This window comes from Mus pahari, chromosome 3 (assembly GCF_900095145.1).
Source record: "Mus pahari chromosome 3, PAHARI_EIJ_v1.1, whole genome shotgun sequence".
Classification (NCBI taxonomy): Eukaryota; Metazoa; Chordata; class Mammalia; order Rodentia; family Muridae; genus Mus; species Mus pahari.
The window spans coordinates 55510722-55529416 of record NC_034592.1 but is presented as its reverse complement, the minus strand read 5'-3'; the positions used below and the strand labels follow the sequence as shown (position 1 = coordinate 55529416).

The 18695-nt window shown below is 42.4% G+C and overlaps 1 protein-coding gene across 1 annotated transcript in view; it reads left to right on the top strand.

Moving 5' to 3' along the window:
- Lrp2 (LDL receptor related protein 2) overlaps positions 1-18695 on the top strand; it is a 161662-nt gene that overhangs the window by 85060 nt on the left and 57907 nt on the right. The window contains exons 30-40 of the mRNA XM_021193735.2: positions 121-298; positions 1601-1729; positions 4553-4719; positions 5235-5378; positions 8428-8537; positions 8948-9125; positions 11752-11965; positions 13062-13301; positions 14786-14974; positions 17404-18324; positions 18455-18620. Of these exons, the coding sequence (XP_021049394.1) occupies positions 121-298; positions 1601-1729; positions 4553-4719; positions 5235-5378; positions 8428-8537; positions 8948-9125; positions 11752-11965; positions 13062-13301; positions 14786-14974; positions 17404-18324; positions 18455-18620 (2636 nt within the window). The remainder of the gene's footprint in view (positions 1-120; positions 299-1600; positions 1730-4552; positions 4720-5234; positions 5379-8427; positions 8538-8947; positions 9126-11751; positions 11966-13061; positions 13302-14785; positions 14975-17403; positions 18325-18454; positions 18621-18695) is intronic.

Sequence of the window (18695 nt, the reverse complement as noted above, 5' to 3'; positions counted from 1 at the left end):
AGAGTGTCACTCCTAGAGTAGAGTCACTTGTATTCCTGGCATCTCCAGTATTTAGCTGGAAATCTTAAAGAATTTAAGGAGAGTCTCTGGGTGTGGTCTCACTCTGGTTCCACTTCCCAGGTTCTCCACCATCCGCATGCACTTACTCTGTTTGAAGACTCTGTGTTCTGGACTGACCGTGGTACTCGCCAGGTCATGCAGGCCAACAAGTGGCACGGGAGGAACCAGTCTGTTGTAATGTACAGCATTCACCAACCGCTCGGAATAATTGCCATTCATCCCTCCAGGCAACCATCTTGTAAGTGACTAATGTAGCCTGCCTGGGGACCGTATGGGCATTTCCTCTTCTGGACATGCTAGTGCACAGGCAACAATACATTTCGCTTCCACAGACCACAGTACCCCATGCTTCTTCTGGTTCCTGCATTGCTCTATCTTTTATTTACTACAAGAAAATCGGTCCTTTGTAAGTGGTGATAGCATATCTATCTTCATTATGTTGCTTTATCCAGCAATCAGCTCTGTGACCTTCTCATGCTGCCAGTTGTTGGGCCTCATTATGATGCTGCTGCCTCCTTGTAGGTGTTCCTCTGTGGCCAGCACAAGTCACCTTCATGCATGGGGTATGGGTGGACGGATGATGTAAAGATTTGGCCTTGGTGGTGATCTTTCTGTTGGGAGGGCGAACACTTAACCCTCCCATAATCTTCTCTCCTCAAATCTCTCCAGTGGTGTCTCACAGTTTGACCCTGTTTCTTCTGTGGCTTACATTCACCACGCTGGACTACATCATGGTCCAGTGACACACCAGGCGAGTTCTTGGCTTTGACCTTTTACTTCCTTGCTTTGTCTTGAACATCTGTCTTCTGTCTCTGATGGAATGACTGCCTCGTGTCATTTAGGGTTCTGCTCAAATGTCGCTTTCTCAGAGAGGCTGTTCTTAACCACCCTGCCCCAAACGGCCACCATGTTCCTCATATCCGCTTATCCTCATGTTCTGCAATTGCTACACCCAACGTGAATGTTCTGTTTCCTTTCTACAGTGCACACTGTTTATCCTCAGTGTGTGCTTTGGTACCTAGCAGATGCTTAATTTTTTTTTTTTTTTTTTTTTTTTTTTTTGTGAGAAAAAGAATGGGTTATCTAGCATGCTGTAAGTAGAAGAAATGGGATCTAGAAGCACCCTGTGAGCCTAGATGGCACAGAGTCCTCTTTTCAAGGGCTGGCACATGCAAGAATGTGGAAAATTTGGAGATTGCTATCTAAGGAAAACTTGGATATGCTGAATAAGCATCAAGGTCACATGAAAGACGTATAACCTGCCTTCATTTCGTGAAAGAAGACAGCTTTTAGGTCCGGCAAAGACACATTGTATTCATATCATGAGTCCTAGATAATTCAGTGACTGGTCCTAATCTGGTTACAGATTGGGTTAACCCAGGACTTTGTGAAAGCCAACCCTTTCTCTCGTGCCCCTGAGCTAAGGAAACTGCAAGCATTCCCTTTGCAACAATAGGAGCTCTGGGTAGGACCACGACCTTGCGCACGGTACTGTAGGCGATTTTGTATTCAAACCTGCCTTTCTTTCTCTCTCCCACAGCCCCGAATCCATGTGCCTCTGCCACTTGCAGCCATCTTTGCCTGCTTTCTGCACAGGAGCCTAGACATTATTCTTGTGCTTGTCCCTCGGGATGGAACCTTTCTGATGATTCTGTCAACTGCGTGAGAGGTAAGGGTGCTCTGATGATCAAACGTGTCACAGTTTGTGCTACCCTGTGGAAACCCACAACCCATTTGTAACTCAAGCTGAACATGGTGTCTCCCATTTTGTTCAGTGGGTCCTCTCCGAGGGGTGATTTCCATCGAGGGCCTCAGTTGTCTATGGGGCTAATGTTACCTTTGTGTGTGGTTAAACAACCTTTAACCTCACGCTTTCTCACACCCGACCTTTCTGATAAGCAACTTTCCAGTTCTGCATTGAGAAGGTAATCCGTTTAAACATTTTCCTGTCCATTTCATTTTTTAAAATTCTCATAAAAGTAGTCAATAATGAATGAGCTGTCCTAGGTCTTATGGCTCCAACTTCAGTATTGTTATCATCTGATACCTTAGAAATATAAGCTCTATCTCTGTGAGAAATATGACAAGTGGCTATTTGAGCAATTTAATCTTCATTATCTTAACAGGTTGATTGAAGGGTATGTGAAATATTAAGTCAGGTGCTTTGGAGATTGCAAAGAGAGGATGAATGGTTCCTTCAAGAGTGTGTACTCCTGTATACCTCTTTAAATAAATCACCCTCCATTGCTTAGAAACTTACAAAGTGACAGATTAAGACCTATTCCTTTCTCACCGAAGAGGAGTGAATGGATTTTGAAACTGATACAAATTCCTAGAGATAACTTGAAACCAAATTGTTAATTTTAACATATTTCTAAATTAAAAGTCTAAATCTACGGGAAAACTGGGGTTTTCGAATGGAAAATAGATAATGGATCCAGGACATTTATGGTGTTTACAGGTGAGGTCACTTAAGATGAAGCCCCATTCAGACATGTGACGTTGTGCAGTGATAATCTCATGATGAAAGGTTTTAATTATTGGTAATACTTACAACAGGGATTGTCATTTTCTACTTTTCTTCAGAGATTTATTACATTACTAATCCTTGTTGACATTCTTTAATTTAGTATGTCCTTGAGTCTTTCAGAGAAGATTAATCTGAGCATAGATATTTTAAATACAAAGAATTCTTTCACCAGACAAAGATTATCAGTTGCACATTGGGGACTGGTATCATCCATATTACTATATGATAATATGTTTTGGGGGAGGGGGTTTAAGTCGGGGTTTCTCTATATAGCTCTGGCGTTTACTATCTAGGTCAGGCTGGTTCTAAACTCGTAGATACCTGCCTGCCTCTGCCTCCTGAGTGTGGGGATTAAATGTATGTGCCACTACTGCCAGACTCTGATAGTGATTCTAAAGGGTATCACTTGTCATTTCATAAGAAATTCCCCTGTGGTTTTCCCATGGCTTGCCTTTGGTAGTGGTCTTTAGTATTTTCTAATTGGTTTCTGAAGTGTAGCCTGACTGTCAATATATGCTTATTAGGGAAAGTTACTTCATTAAAAAAAAATTACACAATTCCCCCAATAAATTTAAACGAATTACTGATAGGCAGATAAACATTTCTCTTGACTTAGTTGCTCTTTTGCCCTCAGCAGTGTCCTTGCTAAGACTCAGGAACAGCCCTGACAGTGCTTGTCTGATATTGGACATGAAAGAGAACACGTTGATTGTCTAACACAAGCCTTCCAGTATCGGTTTGAAGTGTTTGGAAGTTGATACGGAGTTGACAGCGTGGACAGTGCGTGCTTGTGTAGGGCCTTGGGTTTAATCTCAGCAGTGCTAAAACAAAAAAAACCAAACTGACAATTTAAAATTCTGGAAAAAACATAAATAAGCATCCATAAACCAATGGTGGTTATTGATGGTATGGGAATTATTATTGTTGTGTGTTTGTGCATACGTGACTTGTGTGCCTGAGCACATGGGAGCACGCACATGCTACTGTGTGTAGATGTCAGGGGACTACTACAGAGTTAGCTGTTTCTTCCCACTGTGGGTTCGAAGGTTCGAGCTCAGTACTTTTACCCACTGGGGCATCTTATTGGATTTGCTTTTCCTAATTTTATAGAATGAAATTAGCATGAGAACTTTCTTACATTTGTGTAGGAAATATACTTCCCACAATGACCAAACCAAGTAGATGGACTCTAGCTACATACTCAGATAGGTTTCTGACTCAGGAGTTGTAAATGCAACCTGGGGTGTTTATGTCATCACTAGCTACCTGGGGAACCTTTGAAGGTAGTATATAGTCCCTTGTGTAAATTCTATCCATTCAATTATGCAGTTATTAATAACTGTGTATACACACAGAGACACACACACACACATGGACATACATATACCCATACACGGACACACACACACACACAGAGACATACACAAATGGACACACACACAGAGACACACACACACCTAAACTCAATGGTCTCCTGCAAGCAAGACAAGCACGCTCTCCGACTTAGCTACTTCTCCATCCCCTGACTACAGATACTTAATTTGGGCAAATCTTTTATTTCAGGCTTTCTTCCTATCAAGCTTTAGATTTACAGCAGTGATGAAATGAAACAATAGTAATTGTGCTACTTTGTGAATTAGAATCTAATAAGGAAGGCATATATTAACTAAATGATAGCTGAGAAGCAGGAGGCAAGTTACTCTTCGCCAAGTGATTGTTCATCCCCCCCCAGTCCCCACCTTCCTCACAGATCGAATCTCAGTGGTTCATTGTTACGGTTGTCTATGGGAGGGTGAAGAACTTTCTGACTCAGACCCCAATAGTTTGTCACCGTGAGTGAGGAGACAGTGATCGTTACCGACTGCAGGCCTGTGGTTACTCGAGACACCTCTGTTGTGTGTGCAGTTATTGCTGCAGTGCTGCGATATCACCTTGACTGCTGTTTTTTTTTTTTATTTATAGGTGATCAACCTTTCTTGATGTCTGTAAGAGAAAATGTAATTTTTGGAATCTCCCTTGATCCCGAGGTGAAGAGCAACGATGCCATGGTCCCCATATCGGGGATACAACATGGTTATGATGTTGAATTCGATGACTCAGAGCAGTTCATCTATTGGGTTGAGAATCCGGTGAGTTTCGGATGCATTCAATGCGTATGGTCGTTATTTAAGACAAAGTTCCCTCAGGGAATTCCAGCAAGGTGTTTAATGGAGCTCCTGGGGACTTTGGATTAGAATCCTTCCTTCTGAGGCAAGTGCTTCTCCAGTACCCTTCTGCTTGAGATTCTTTCCTTCTTCGTGGAAGCAATCTGCTACAATGGGAAAAAAGCCAGGAGAAAGAAAAAAGGGAATGAAGAGCTCTTTGTATTTGCTGCCTGTCTTGCTTTGTGACTTTTGAGCCACTTTAGAATGTGCTTTTAATTTTTAGTTTTGAGACTCTGTATAGTGAGGTTTTTTCCTGACAGGTCAGGTACTCATCTTTGCTTGTTTCCTACACCCCCCCCCCCCCCCCCCATGTGTGAGGAGAATTAAGAAAACACTGGCAGCCAGCAGTGGCTGTTGGGAGAGCAGAGGAGGGCTTCTGTATAGGGGCTGGGCTGTGTCCGCGTCTCCGATTAGCTCACCACCCTCGTTTTTCTTTCCAGGGTGAAATTCACAGAGTGAAGACCGACGGCAGCAACAGGACAGTGTTTGCTCCTCTGTCTCTGCTGGGCTCTTCTTTGGGCCTGGCCTTGGACTGGGTATCAAGAAACATTTATTATACCACTCCTGCAAGTCGGTCCATTGAGGTAATGCTTCTGTTATTATATAGGTACACACATTGCTGTTAGATTCATATAGGATATGTTCTCTGGCATGGTGGTTCCCGTAATTGGGAGGTTTAGGCAAGAGGACTGCTTGGGCTACAGAGTGAGATCTTGTCTCAAGCCCCACCCTAAGAAGTAAACTAAAAAACACCTAGGAAACGTAATAGCAGCATCAGCAACGACCATCAGCACCACCACAACAAAAAATGCCAGCAACTCTTTGGGAAACAAAAGCTACCTTATGAAAACAAATTAATTAATCCTATTATTCTATGTTGTTTCTTACCAATTATCAATTCCACTGTGCCCTATAAAGGACTCTTTAAAAAAGCTAATTAAGATCGTAGAAGCCGGGCAGTGATGGCGCATGCCTTCACTCTCAGCACTTGGGAGGCAGAGGCAGGCGGATTTCTGAGTTCAAGGCCAGCCTGGTCTACAGAGTGAGTTCTGGGACAGCCAGGGCTACAGAGAGAAACCCTGTCTTGAAAAAAACAAAACAAAACAACCAACCCCCCCCCAAAAAAAAAAATCATAAAAGAAATACTGCATCAGTTATCAACCAAGTTTATAGCTACCTCTCTTCCCAGATAAGAATCACATTATGGCTTCAATATAGTTTTTCTAGCAGTAAAAGGCAGACTAGAAATTTGATTCTAATTCCTTTCCTCTTTGAGATAAGTGCTCCTTATATCTCAGAAGAAATTCTAGACGCAGGGTAGGATAGAAATCACATGAAGTAAGCCCATGCCACTCCAGGACAAGAGTAACGTGTATAGGAATATTAATTCATGCTAGACTTGAAAGTGAGAGGAGTTTTATGAGCGGGATAGTCAGTAAATCTTATCATTGACATGTAGCCGGTCAGTAGATAGCTCTTTGGTTTGTTTGGTGAGAGTCATATTGGCGATGAGGGAGGTACATAGCGGCTGGGTACAGGCCACAGTGGAACAGGACTTCATAGTTTTACAAGTTCACAATGATCTGGTGGCTAGTGATTCACAACGACTGAGACATTTATGGTAGGCGCAGATGCCAATCTGTGGAATGTCTCAAGGCCAATAGAATCGACTGGTGTGATGGGATTCTGAAGGCCTATCTGGTGCAAGCATTTTTATATAAGCAACAGAGAAGTGAAGAAATGCTGGGTTTCAGTGACAGGAACAAATGCAGAGCCCAGACCTTTCTAACCCCATTTGACAGTGTCAGAAGATATCTTTCATAATCTGAAGTTCATCAACATGGTGTGCTGCTGAGAATCACATTGCTAAGCCAGAGGCCCTCGTAGAGAAGTGAATACTCTCTTTCTGTGACTTTGTTGATTGCTTTAAGTTTCCCAAAGGCTTCGAGTAGGGCTTCGACACCTACTCGAAGAGCAAGAGGTAAAATGAGCAGCCTTGGGGAACCACCGAGCACGCATATGTGTGCATCAAGCGATGAGGCCACTTGAACTCCAGAAAGCTACCTCGTTTATAATTGAGCTTCCAGTGGGGCATGATACAGTGGGGAAAATCCAGGTCAGCATCCAGTTCAGCCTGGCCTTGTGTCTATTTTACTTGCATATTTTATTCACTCAACAAACATTAGTAAATGTTTTCTATGGATTGGTAGCCTGGTTGGTACTGGATATTCAAAGATGAGCAAGACATTTTATTTTCCTTTTAAGTTCACATACAAATCAATAATTTTGTTCCAGCATGGTAAGAACAATAAATGTAAAATGGTATTTAGCAGGGAGGGCCAGTGGAAAGCTTGCTAATTCCTATTCAAATGACCCTGGAATGTGACACATACCTATTTCTAGAAAAATAGTCAAGTATGGAAAAGGCAGAGGGGTCGAATCCCTGGGATAAAAGAACAAAACTAAACCAAGACCAAATATGTGTTCTGATTGGAGACAGCAATGATAACCTCCAGTCATGAACTGTTTGACACTGGACAGATGAGTTATTGACCTTGCTAAACCGCAGAGCTTAATAAATAAAAGCGAGCAAATTATCACTGTATTCAGAATGGGAGATTACCCATCCAAAGATCTGTATCGGCTCATCTCTTAGGTAATATAAATTTAAAGTTTTTTTTGTGATGAACACATAGGAAGCAGGCAGAATGCTTGCTTATCTGTATTGTTCCCGAATGGGTGAAACACACTTCGTTCCATGTTGAAAATAGGAGTGGGTGCTGAAGAGCCAGCTTGCCACTAGGGGTAGCTGCGTGCTTAGTCACTGAGAAAAACGTGTGGCTTAAAAGTGAAGTCTACAGGTGGCTATGTGACAGAACTTGAGGTAGGATAGAAGAAGCCAAGGAGAAAGGACTTAATGTGACCCAAGGAGACCGTTAGGTCCAGAAAAGGTAGGAGATTGTAACGGAAAGAGGCAACTTGAAATGAGAAAAGTTACGGTAGTTCAGGCAGGAATTAGAGACGCTAGACAGGGTGCAGAATGAAAAAGAAATGCAGCGTCTACACGCTTGCATTTGTGTGTGTGTGTGTGTGTGTGTGTGTGTGTGTGTGTGGTTGAGGGAGGGAAAGTGCGAGGTAAACACTAACAGACAGAAGCAATCTATATCCAACAGCAACTTTACAGACAAACCTTAAGTGTAAGGAACAGGATAAGTAGTGGCCTTGTAGGTTTATTCATCAGTTGGCAAGCGCTTTGCTGTCGGTGCAGCACATTGGAGCCATGCTTGTGGTGGCCATAAGAGAATGTCAGATCCCCTGGAAGTGGAGTTGTAGGCACTTGCGAGCCAAAATGTGAATGCTGAGAATGTAGTCCAAGGGAAGAGCAGCCAGTACTCTCAAACACTGAGCCATCCCCCAGCCCTGATTGTGCTTTTAACATTCTCATTTCCCCGGAGCTCATTCCTCCCGGCTTCAGAGAGGCAAGAGGAAGTGGGAGCAGGGCAGTTCCATGAGGGATCCTGGGTGTCTCGTGCCATCTCAACCCCGGACAATGCTTTAGCTTTAGTTTTGGATCCCACCTGTCTTTGTTTCCATGAAAGAAGTTAAGTTCTAATACATGATCTTGAACTGTAGGTGTTGACACTCCGGGGAGATACGAGATATGGGAAAACCCTGATTACCAATGATGGCACTCCACTTGGCGTTGGTTTCCCCGTTGGCATAGCTGTTGATCCTGCACGTGGGTGAGTGACACCAAGTGACAGTATGTTCGTGTCTGCGCCATCTCTGTCAGTGCCCTGGTCTGTCTGATGAAGTGTCCTGTTAACATTTTAAACTGTAGGATATGTGACATTTGAACAAGTTAGACCTCAGGGAGGAAGAGTAGCCACCATGAAGAGCGGCAACTCTGGATTATGTTGAATGTGAAAGATATAGGCTGTATCTTCTTTTAGAACAATATGCTCTGACTTATCAGACCTTAAAGGCTGAGTAGATGGGAAATTTTATCATCCTGTCTTCACTACCATTTAAAATGGCATGTAGCCCCCCATTACAGAACTACAGAGACAGTGCCAGGACACTGGTTAAATGCCCCCCTACATTGTGTTGCCCCAATCTATTTCCTGGTTCACTCATTTCTCCATGGTTCTAGGAAACTCTATTGGTCAGACCAAGGGACGGACAGTGGGGTTCCTGCCAAGATCGCAAGTGCTAACATGGATGGAACATCTTTAAAAATTCTCTTCACTGGGAACATGGAACATCTGGAGGTTGTCACCCTCGACATCCAGGAGCAGAAGCTCTACTGGGCAGTCACCAGCAGAGGCGTGGTACGAGCGGCTTTAGTTCTCATGATCTGTAGTGTGAACAAACAGCTGGGTGATTCTGAGTGTGCTGAGTTCTCGGCAGCTTGAACCAGGGCCTTACTGTTGCCCTTTCTCTTGACGATGCTCTCCTTACTGTAGTCTTGTACTCTATCCCCCTAACTATGTGCAACATATGGAAATACAGAATGACGGTTATTCTTTTTTTCCCTATCAACCTTTGGTTTCATTTGGGATAAGATATCACCAGTTTTCATTTCTTACCTGCCCTTTCAGTGACATTTATTTAATGTTTCAGTGATGTCACTCTTTTCTTTGAGAACACTCCCATTGCAGAGTGTACACACACACACATACACACACACACACCATACATATACACACATATACACACACACTGTACAGACACAGACACACACACAGACATACACAACATACAAACACACAGAAGGCGCACACACACACACACACACACTGTACAGACACAGACACACACACAGACATACACAACATACAAACACACAGAAGGCGCGCGTGCACACACACACACACACACACACTAGTAGACTGAGGAAGTGTCTCAGCTCAGCAGCTAAAGATATGGTTAATACACAGAAATTTCCTCTGCTGATAATTTTAAACTCCGAGATAGAGCTCCTTTAATCTGTAATGAGTGCACTATAAAGTTCCATTTGAGACATGGCTTTTGCCGTATGCTTATGTAGTTGATCTTGGCTAAAGGAAGCTCTCATTAGATTGTTTGTATGTTAAACTTATTCTGGACTCTTCACCAGTAGTGGTTTTAGCTCATTGACACTGACGTTAGCCGTAATGATCATGCAGTCAAATCACCAGATACTAGCTTCATTTCTAATGACAGTAACAATTACTGTCATTAGTAATAGTATCATGAGCTACAGTTCTGGGTAGCAAACTTAGGACACTTGCTAGCTCTAACACCAATGTACAGCCTCTTCTCTCCTAATACCCACAATGATGGTACCTATAGACATACCCCAAAACAATAAAAATACATCAAACTTGCAACATGTGCATGAGCACCTTGCATGCTTGGATATGTATGTAACAATGAGGGGGTTCTCACCACACGGGATGGTCTCTTCATACAAGTTAGTACTGGCTAGACAGCACTGGATCTCCCCTCCCTGTTCTTACCCATGATGTCCTCCCGAACCTTTGAGACCTCTTGGTTCCATCTAAGAAAAATAGTTCTCCTTATGTAATCATCAAAGGTCCTTGCTTTTCATCATTACTTTGCCTGTGTCCAGACTTCTTCTGCCTCAGTTCTGAGCCCTTTGTCCACGAGCGACTTGGCTATGATCCCTGTTACTGAATTCTTTTTCATGTTTTTATAAGACCACTGTTTTTGTAAACCTGCGGTTACCAATGTGATCTTTGCCCAGTTGAGAGCCTGGCCTGGAGAGGCAGCTTCAAGGTTTGTCTGCTCTAGTCACTGGCAGCCTGGAAGTTCATGATTCTTTTAGAATGTCTGTCATTTCTGGCATATAACCTTGTCTATGAGGTAGTGAATAATCCAGCCCTGTCAGCTATGCCCAACTGGATTGCTGATGCAAAGAAAGTATAAAGAGACAGGCTTTTGGACCCAAGTTAAACCAGTTACATCCCCCTACACTCCTCAAAAGCAGTCTACTTGATTCTTTCTCAATGGACAAAAGCCATTTTGACTCACACCATATTATCACGCTTGGCTCCCATCCAGTAGGGCTGTCCTATGATTCTGGGGGGAACACATCTCCTATCCTGATTAAAGAAATCATGGGTAAAGATGTTACAGCCAGTGTCTGTCAGCTACTGCATGATGGTGCATGCTCAGATATTTCTATGCATTTTTTTTTACCCAATTTTTTTATTAGATATTTTCTTCATTTACATTTCAAATGATATCCCAAAAGTTCCCTATAGCCTTCCCCCGCTCTGCTCCCCTACCCACCCGCTCCCCCTTCTTGGCCCTGGTGTTTGTACTGGGGCATATAAAGTTTGCAAGACCAAGGAGCCTCTCTTCCCAATGATGGCCGACTAGGCCATCTTCTGTTACATATGCAGCTAGAGATATGAGCTCTGGGGGTACTGATTAGTTCATATTGTTGTTCCACCTATAGGGTTGCAGACCCCTTTAGCTCCTTGGGTACTTTCTCTAGCTCCTCCATTGGGGGCCCTGTGTTCCATCCAATATGTGAGCATCCACTTCTGTGTTTGCCAGGCACTGGCATAGCCTCACCAGAGACAGCTATATGAGGGTTCTTTCAGCAAAATCTTGCTGGTATACGCAATAGTGTCTGGGTTTGGTGGCTGATTATGGGATGGATCCTGGATGGGGCAATTTCTATGCATTCTTAAACATACTGTGGGTAGGTGGGCATGATAGTTGGCTCTTTGTAACAGGGAGTCAGCTAATGGGCTCGAACAATCAGTCAAAGATGAGGATGTTGGCCTGTTTAGTGTATTCCAGATGGACCCATTCCATAACAGGTCTGGGAAACCTGAAGAAAGAATTGAGTGCCACAGAAATGCAAGAGAATGTTCATTTGAACGCGTTCCCTTACCTCATTCATTATGAATCAGCCAGGTAACAAGAATTCTGATCTTTCAGATCGAAAGAGGGAATGTGGACGGTACAGAGAGAATGATCCTGGTGCACCACCTGGCCCACCCGTGGGGTCTTGCGGTCCATGGCTCCTTCCTTTATTATTCTGATGAGCAGTATGAGGTCATTGAAAGAGTTGACAAGTCCTCTGGGAGTAACAAAGTCGTCTTCAGAGATAACATTCCATACCTGAGGGGTCTCCGGGTTTACCACCGTCGCAGTGAGTACTTTTCATGACTTGTCATGTGTGATGCATAGTCACGTGTCTGCACCCTCACGTCTGGAAGCCTCTTTCCACACTGTAGTTCCCGGTGCATGTTTGCACATGTGTGCATACTTACTTGTGATCTTGGACAGTTGATGTCTGATTCATCTGGCATCTCAAAGGCCAGAATTGGCTTCTGAGTAAACTTACTCCTATTCTTTTTGAGTTTCAGAGACAGGGTTCTTCTGTGTAGCCCTGGCTGTCCTAGAACTCACTCTGTAGACCAGGCTGGCATTGATTTCAAAGATCCACCTGTTGCTGCCTCCCAGTTGCTGAGATTAAAAGTATGCCCGGCCACTGTCGGCTCTTCTCCTACGTTTTAACTCTGACCCTGCTTTTTTTTACATAATAGCACTCCTCAGATACTATCTGGGTTTTATCGTCCAGCTTTCTTGTGGTACTAGAACTTCCATGAAGGGCAGTTGCTTCTTTTGTTTTATTTACTGATGTATGCCTAAGATAAGGAAGAGTCTATGAATTTTAGGACAGAATTTTTATTATTAGCAGGAATACCTTCACCCCCCCTACACACAAATTAACTTCTTTAGTTTATTGATTCAGAGTCTTTATTATAAGTCCTTGAACTCACAGAGATCTGCCCGCCTCAGACCCCCAAGCTTTTATATTAGCAATTCATAGTTTTTAGTCTCTAACCAAAGAGAATCAACAATGTTGTTTATTTGCTATTTTTCTTGCGTGTGATTAAAGATGTCTTTTAAATATCCTTATCTCATGGTTGAAAGGCAAGAGAGGCAAAATGCCAGTTATAACTCTCTGCCATCTTTGATCCTTGCGTGCTTTTTTAGGGAAGGAAACACAACACAACACAATACAACACTGCTCCATCTTCTAACTGCCATATACTGTTTCCTCTCATTACTAGTTAGGCAGTCAAATAAATCCCCGTCTTTCAGTACTGATTTTAGCCTGCTGATCTTGTTATTACGTGCTTCCTATTTTTATACTATTCGGTTGACTCAATTTAAAAAAACAAAAATGAGCTAGCCTGCCAGGCACGTAAGATTACAGACTGATTTTCAAATTCTTTTAGATGCTGCTGACTCTTCCAATGGCTGTAGCAACAACCCAAATGCTTGCCAGCAGATCTGCCTGCCCGTACCAGGTGGAATGTTCTCTTGCGCCTGTGCCAGTGGGTTCAAGCTCAGCCCCGACGGTCGCTCCTGTTCTCCATATAACTCTTTCATGGTCGTTTCCATGCTGCCTGCAGTTAGAGGCTTCAGCTTGGACTTGTCTGATCACTCAGAGGCCATGGTGCCAGTGGCTGGCCAAGGTAAGGGAACTCCTAAATAGGTAATAGGTAAGCTTTGCTTCCGTCCGATGCCAGCTCCAGCTTCAGTTCATCAGACTGTTCTGAAGGGCAGTCAAACTCAGAGCTGAGCCAAGTCCTATCCGTGGAGTTTGCTCACTTAGAACTCCGGGCCATGGCTGGAGGATCTGTTTTCCTCACGGGGCCAGATTTTGTTGGTTTATGAGAACCACAGGCCCAGGGGAACATAAAACATAAGCATGGATTTTTCTTGAAGTATTGAAGAATGCTTGTTTAGGAAAACTGTTCTGTAGCTACATAGGCTTGTTATATATAACACAAAACATATAATAAAATAATCCACAAATATTCTTTTTTGGGGGGTGGGGGTGTAAAGTCTCAGTATGTAGCCCTGGTTGGCCTGAAACCCAGGCTATTCTTGAATTCAGAGTTCTCACCTGTCTCTGCCTCCCAACTGTTTGAATTAAAGGCATGTGCCACCACACTTGATTCTCAATAATTATATTTTTACAGCACTTATGTTTGCATACTCTGAATCTGTAAATATGTCTTTTGGATATGCCAAGGTGTGTGGCTAGAAGTTTCAAGAGTTTTCTAGTACCATAAGGAATATGCGAGATTATCCTTGCAAGGATACTTGTTTCAGAAAGCCAAGGCTTGGTGGTGCTTATAGAACAGTGCTTTGCTCTGTGATAAGCATTAAGAGCCATGGATTTGCTCCCCAGCGTCGCAGGCCAAACCAAACTAACGAGAAAAAGGAAACAAACTCAGAAGAAATAAACCTTGACAGGGAGGAGTATTATGTTCTCGAGATGGAATCTTTGTAGAGTATCTTGTCAGTAATTTAGTTAAGGTGTTCACAGTCAGTCACTGCTTTGTAAAGAGGCATTTCCCCCTTGGGCTATCTATTACGTTTGACTTGGGTCCCAGGAAGAACTTGTTCCCTAAGCTACCATTGACTTTGGCAGTCACTGGTGACTACTCATCAGGCAGGTGATCCTGAAGTGATCATACACCATCATCTTGTTCTGCCGTTCTTTCACATTGATTACTAATATTCTGCACCTATGAAATCTCAACACCAGTTGACATGTCTGTGTGGACAGTGGGCATCTCACACACAAGGCCACTTCCCTAGATGAAGACCTGCTGGAAGAGAGAGTCAGCCTTCCCAGGGATGAGCCTCGCTAGCTGGTCATCCAACACTAAGCCGTCAGTGCATATGAACAACACTCAGCAGACTCAGCCCCTTGTAGTTACATATTTACATGTATATATACATGCAATAGTAAGAAAGGAAAAGATATGTAGAAGCACATGAAAATAGAATGAGAACTTAGAAGCAGACGACAGGGAACAGTAGTGAGGAGCAGGATATTGATAACAGGGGTTATAATGGAGCACGTAAGTCTGTATCACTAACCAATGCTAACAGAAAGGGGACGGAGGTGCCGGTCCGGTTGGCTGAGTTTTCTTAAATGTTCTAGGACGGAATGTTCTGCATGCGGACGTGGATGTTGCCAACGGCTTTATTTACTGGTGTGATTTTAGCAGCTCAGTGAGATCCTCTAACGGAATTCGTAGAATCAAACCCAACGGGTCTAGTTTTACCAACATTGTTACCTACGGCATCGGAGCGAATGGAATCCGGGGTGTGGCAGTGGACTGGGTAGCAGGTATGTGGTCCTGTGCCTTTGTTTCCATCTCTGTCATCTGAATTGTTTTTTTCTAGACAATCTATAAGATCATTTAAGATGGGCTGGTGAGATGGCTCAGCAGGTAAGAGCACCTGGCTGCTCTTCTGAAGGTCCTGAGTTCAAATCCCAGTAACCACATGGTGGCTCACAACCATCTGTAACGAGATCTGGCGCCCTCTTCTGGAGTGTCTGAAGACAGCTACAGTGTACTTACATATAATAAATAAATAAATTTAAAAAAAAAAGAAAAGAAAAGAAAAGCAAGATAACCACATGAAATGGGCTTTAAAAAAATTAAAAAAAAAAAGATCATTTAAGACTAGGCTATGCACTCACTGAATCAAAAGATGGGGATGTTTTGTTTGACAGATTACTTATGGAAGAATCATTTCGTTTTCTTCTACTTGTTCAATCAAGCAGGAAAAATATTAAATTGTGGGTTTGTAGTTTTTGTCCTAAGGTTGACAGAAAATTAAATTAGAAAGACCTAAAAAGGGGGCTGGTGAGATGACTCAGTGGGTAAGAGCACTGACTGCTCTTCCAAAGGTCCTGAGTTCAAATCCCAGCAACCACATGATGGCTCACAATCAGCCATAATGAGATCTGACGCCCTCTTCTGGTTCATCTGAAGGCAGCTACAGTGTACTTATAGTAATAAATAAAACTTTGGGCCTGAGCAAGCAGAACTGATTGGAGTGAGCAGAGGTCCTAAAATTCAATACCCAACTACATGAAGGCTCACAACCATCTGTACAGCTGCAGTGTACTCACATACATAAAATAAATAAATAAATAAATAAATAAATAAATAAATTATGAAGAGGAAAGACGTTCACTTATTTTAATGTCAAGCAGTTCTAGTTGCAGATTCTTAATGCAACTAGCTGCTTCCTCATTAATGCATACAAAAATCATTGGGTGTTTCTCTTGATTACTAATATGTGCAACTCACTATTTTATTAACTTATTCAGGTTTGAGTTACCACTCATTCCTATGCTTGGAGAACTACTACACTGCAAGTTTTGTGAATATATTTTTAATCAAAATGGATATCATTGTATATTATTGAGCTTGATAAGCAGACAGTACTTAAATATAAACATGCATTGTAGATAGTAAATCTAGTAAGTTAGCTAAATAAGATTTTAATGGATTTCTAATTCCCACCCTGAAGTGTACTGTTTCTGATGTGGATAAATAGGGTCAGCATAGCACAGCCAGTAGGACAAGTGTAGCCCACTTTCTCTTTCGTACCATTTTACTGTGATACACTTATGGTCATTCATTTGGGGTTATCAGTGGCTGTTGTCATGTCACAATGGCAGAGTTAAACACTTGAAGGAGAAACCATTTATTTTGGCTGTGTGTGTTGGCCTATGCCTGCAATCTCAGTACCAGGGAGAGAAGGCAGGAGTATCAGAAAAGAGTTAAAAGCATCCTCAGTTACATAGTGAGCTCACCTCAAGCCAGAGATTCAGGAAACCCCATTCAACAAACAAACAAACAAACAAACAAACAAACAAACCATATATCCAACAAGCCTAAAATACCACCTGGTACTATTTGACAACCCTGGATTAAAGGAGTACACAGAAACATCAGTTACATATTTCATATTGGAATAATCTCTCTGGCTATTTTTTGAGGCAGGCTGGGAAATATGTGCATAGTATTGATAGTTCAATAACTGACTTGACATGGATCAGTAATTTAGGATCCAGCATCTTCCACTCATCACACGAATTCATTTTATAGTACTTCACGTGATTGGTGTATTATTCTCGAATTTATGTTATACTTTAACTCAAAAGGGAAGTGGATTTTGGGTTTGGTGGCTTTATACAGTCAATGGATAAAAATCATCTACACTAATTAGGAAGACTTAGGAAAGAAAGATCACATTAACCTTACATCCAAAGAGCATTTGAGGATATGTCTAGCAATCTGAGGTGGTTATGGCTGTCCTCTCTGTTCTTTTAGGCTCTAACTAATATGCTTTATACCGTGATAAAGTATATTTAGGCTCTTTGACCAGAATGTTAAAGACTCATATTTTAAGTAGAAGAAGAAAAGTAGGAAGTGAGTTGTAATGCTGGCTGTGAATTCTAATCTAAGTAAGAAGGAAGCTGAAGATTTTTGAGAAAATAAATTTTAAAAAGTATTCCCTTTAACTTCCAAGCATAAATTTTTTTTATACGCTTACACTGAAATTTATTGTCTTGAAAGTACAATAAATTTATTTATATTTGGTAGATCTGTTCCAAGTGTCCATCTGGTTGTCTTTTTAAAGCTTCCCATACTTGCGAATATTTCTCCGATCATACTTCAACCTCATACATTTTATTATGCTTTTTTCTTCTTCTTGGTTTTCCATTCATCAGTATCCTTTTTTTTTTTTTTTCTGTAGGGAATCTTTATTTCACCAATGCCTTTGTGTATGAGACACTAATAGAAGTGATACGGATCAATACCACATACCGCCGTGTCCTCCTCAAAGTCTCAGTGGATATGCCCAGGCATATTGTTGTTGACCCCAAGCATAGATATCTCTTCTGGGCTGACTATGGGCAGAAGCCGAAGATTGAACGCTCTTTTCTTGACTGTACCAATCGAACTGTACTTGTCTCCGAAGGCATTGTCACCCCTCGGGGCCTGGCAGTGGACCACGACACTGGCTATATTTATTGGGTTGACGATTCCTTAGATATAATTGCCAGGATCCATCGTGACGGAGGAGAATCCCAAGTGGTTCGTTATGGCAGTCGTTACCCAACTCCTTATGGCATCACTGTCTTTGGAGAGTCGATCATTTGGGTGGATAGAAACTTGAGAAAAGTCTTCCAGGCCAGCAAGCAACCCGGGAATACAGACCCACCAACAGTGATAAGAGATAATATTAAGTTGCTACGGGATGTGACCATCTTTGATGAGCATGTCCAGCCCCTCTCACCGGCAGAGCTTAACAATAACCCTTGTTTGCAAAGCAATGGTGGGTGTTCCCACTTTTGCTTTGCCTTACCTGAGTTGCCTACCCCGAAATGTGGATGTGCTTTTGGGACTCTGCAAGATGATGGCAAGAACTGTGCTACTTCCCGAGAAGATTTCCTCATCTATTCCTTAAATAATTCCTTGAGAAGTTTACACTTTGACCCTCAAGACCATAACCTGCCTTTCCAAGCGATAAGTGTGGAAGGAACGGCCATTGCACTGGACTATGATCGCAGAAATAATAGGATCTTCTTCACACAAAAGTTAAACTCTATCCGTGGCCAGATTTCCTATGTCAACCTGTACTCAGGGGCCAGCTCTCCAACTATCCTGCTGTCAAGTAAGTGCACACCAGGGCTAGGGTTTACCTTGGCAGTAGATATAAGGAGCGCTGCACACCGAATCGTCTTAATGCCCTTTGAGATTCTAACATCTTATGAGTATGTGTCTCTCTACTTGTGTGTATCCAGATATAGGGGTTACTGATGGCATTGCCTTTGACTGGATAAACAGAAGAATTTACTACAGCGACTTTTCAAATCAGACAATAAATTCCATGGCTGAAGATGGATCTAATCGCGCTGTGATCGCCCGTGTTCCCAAACCAAGAGCTATTGTATTAGATCCTTGCCGAGGGTATGCCAAGGTCTTCTTGATTTATCTGCTTATTTGAGGATGGAGTGGGGACTAGGAATTACTTTATGTGATAGA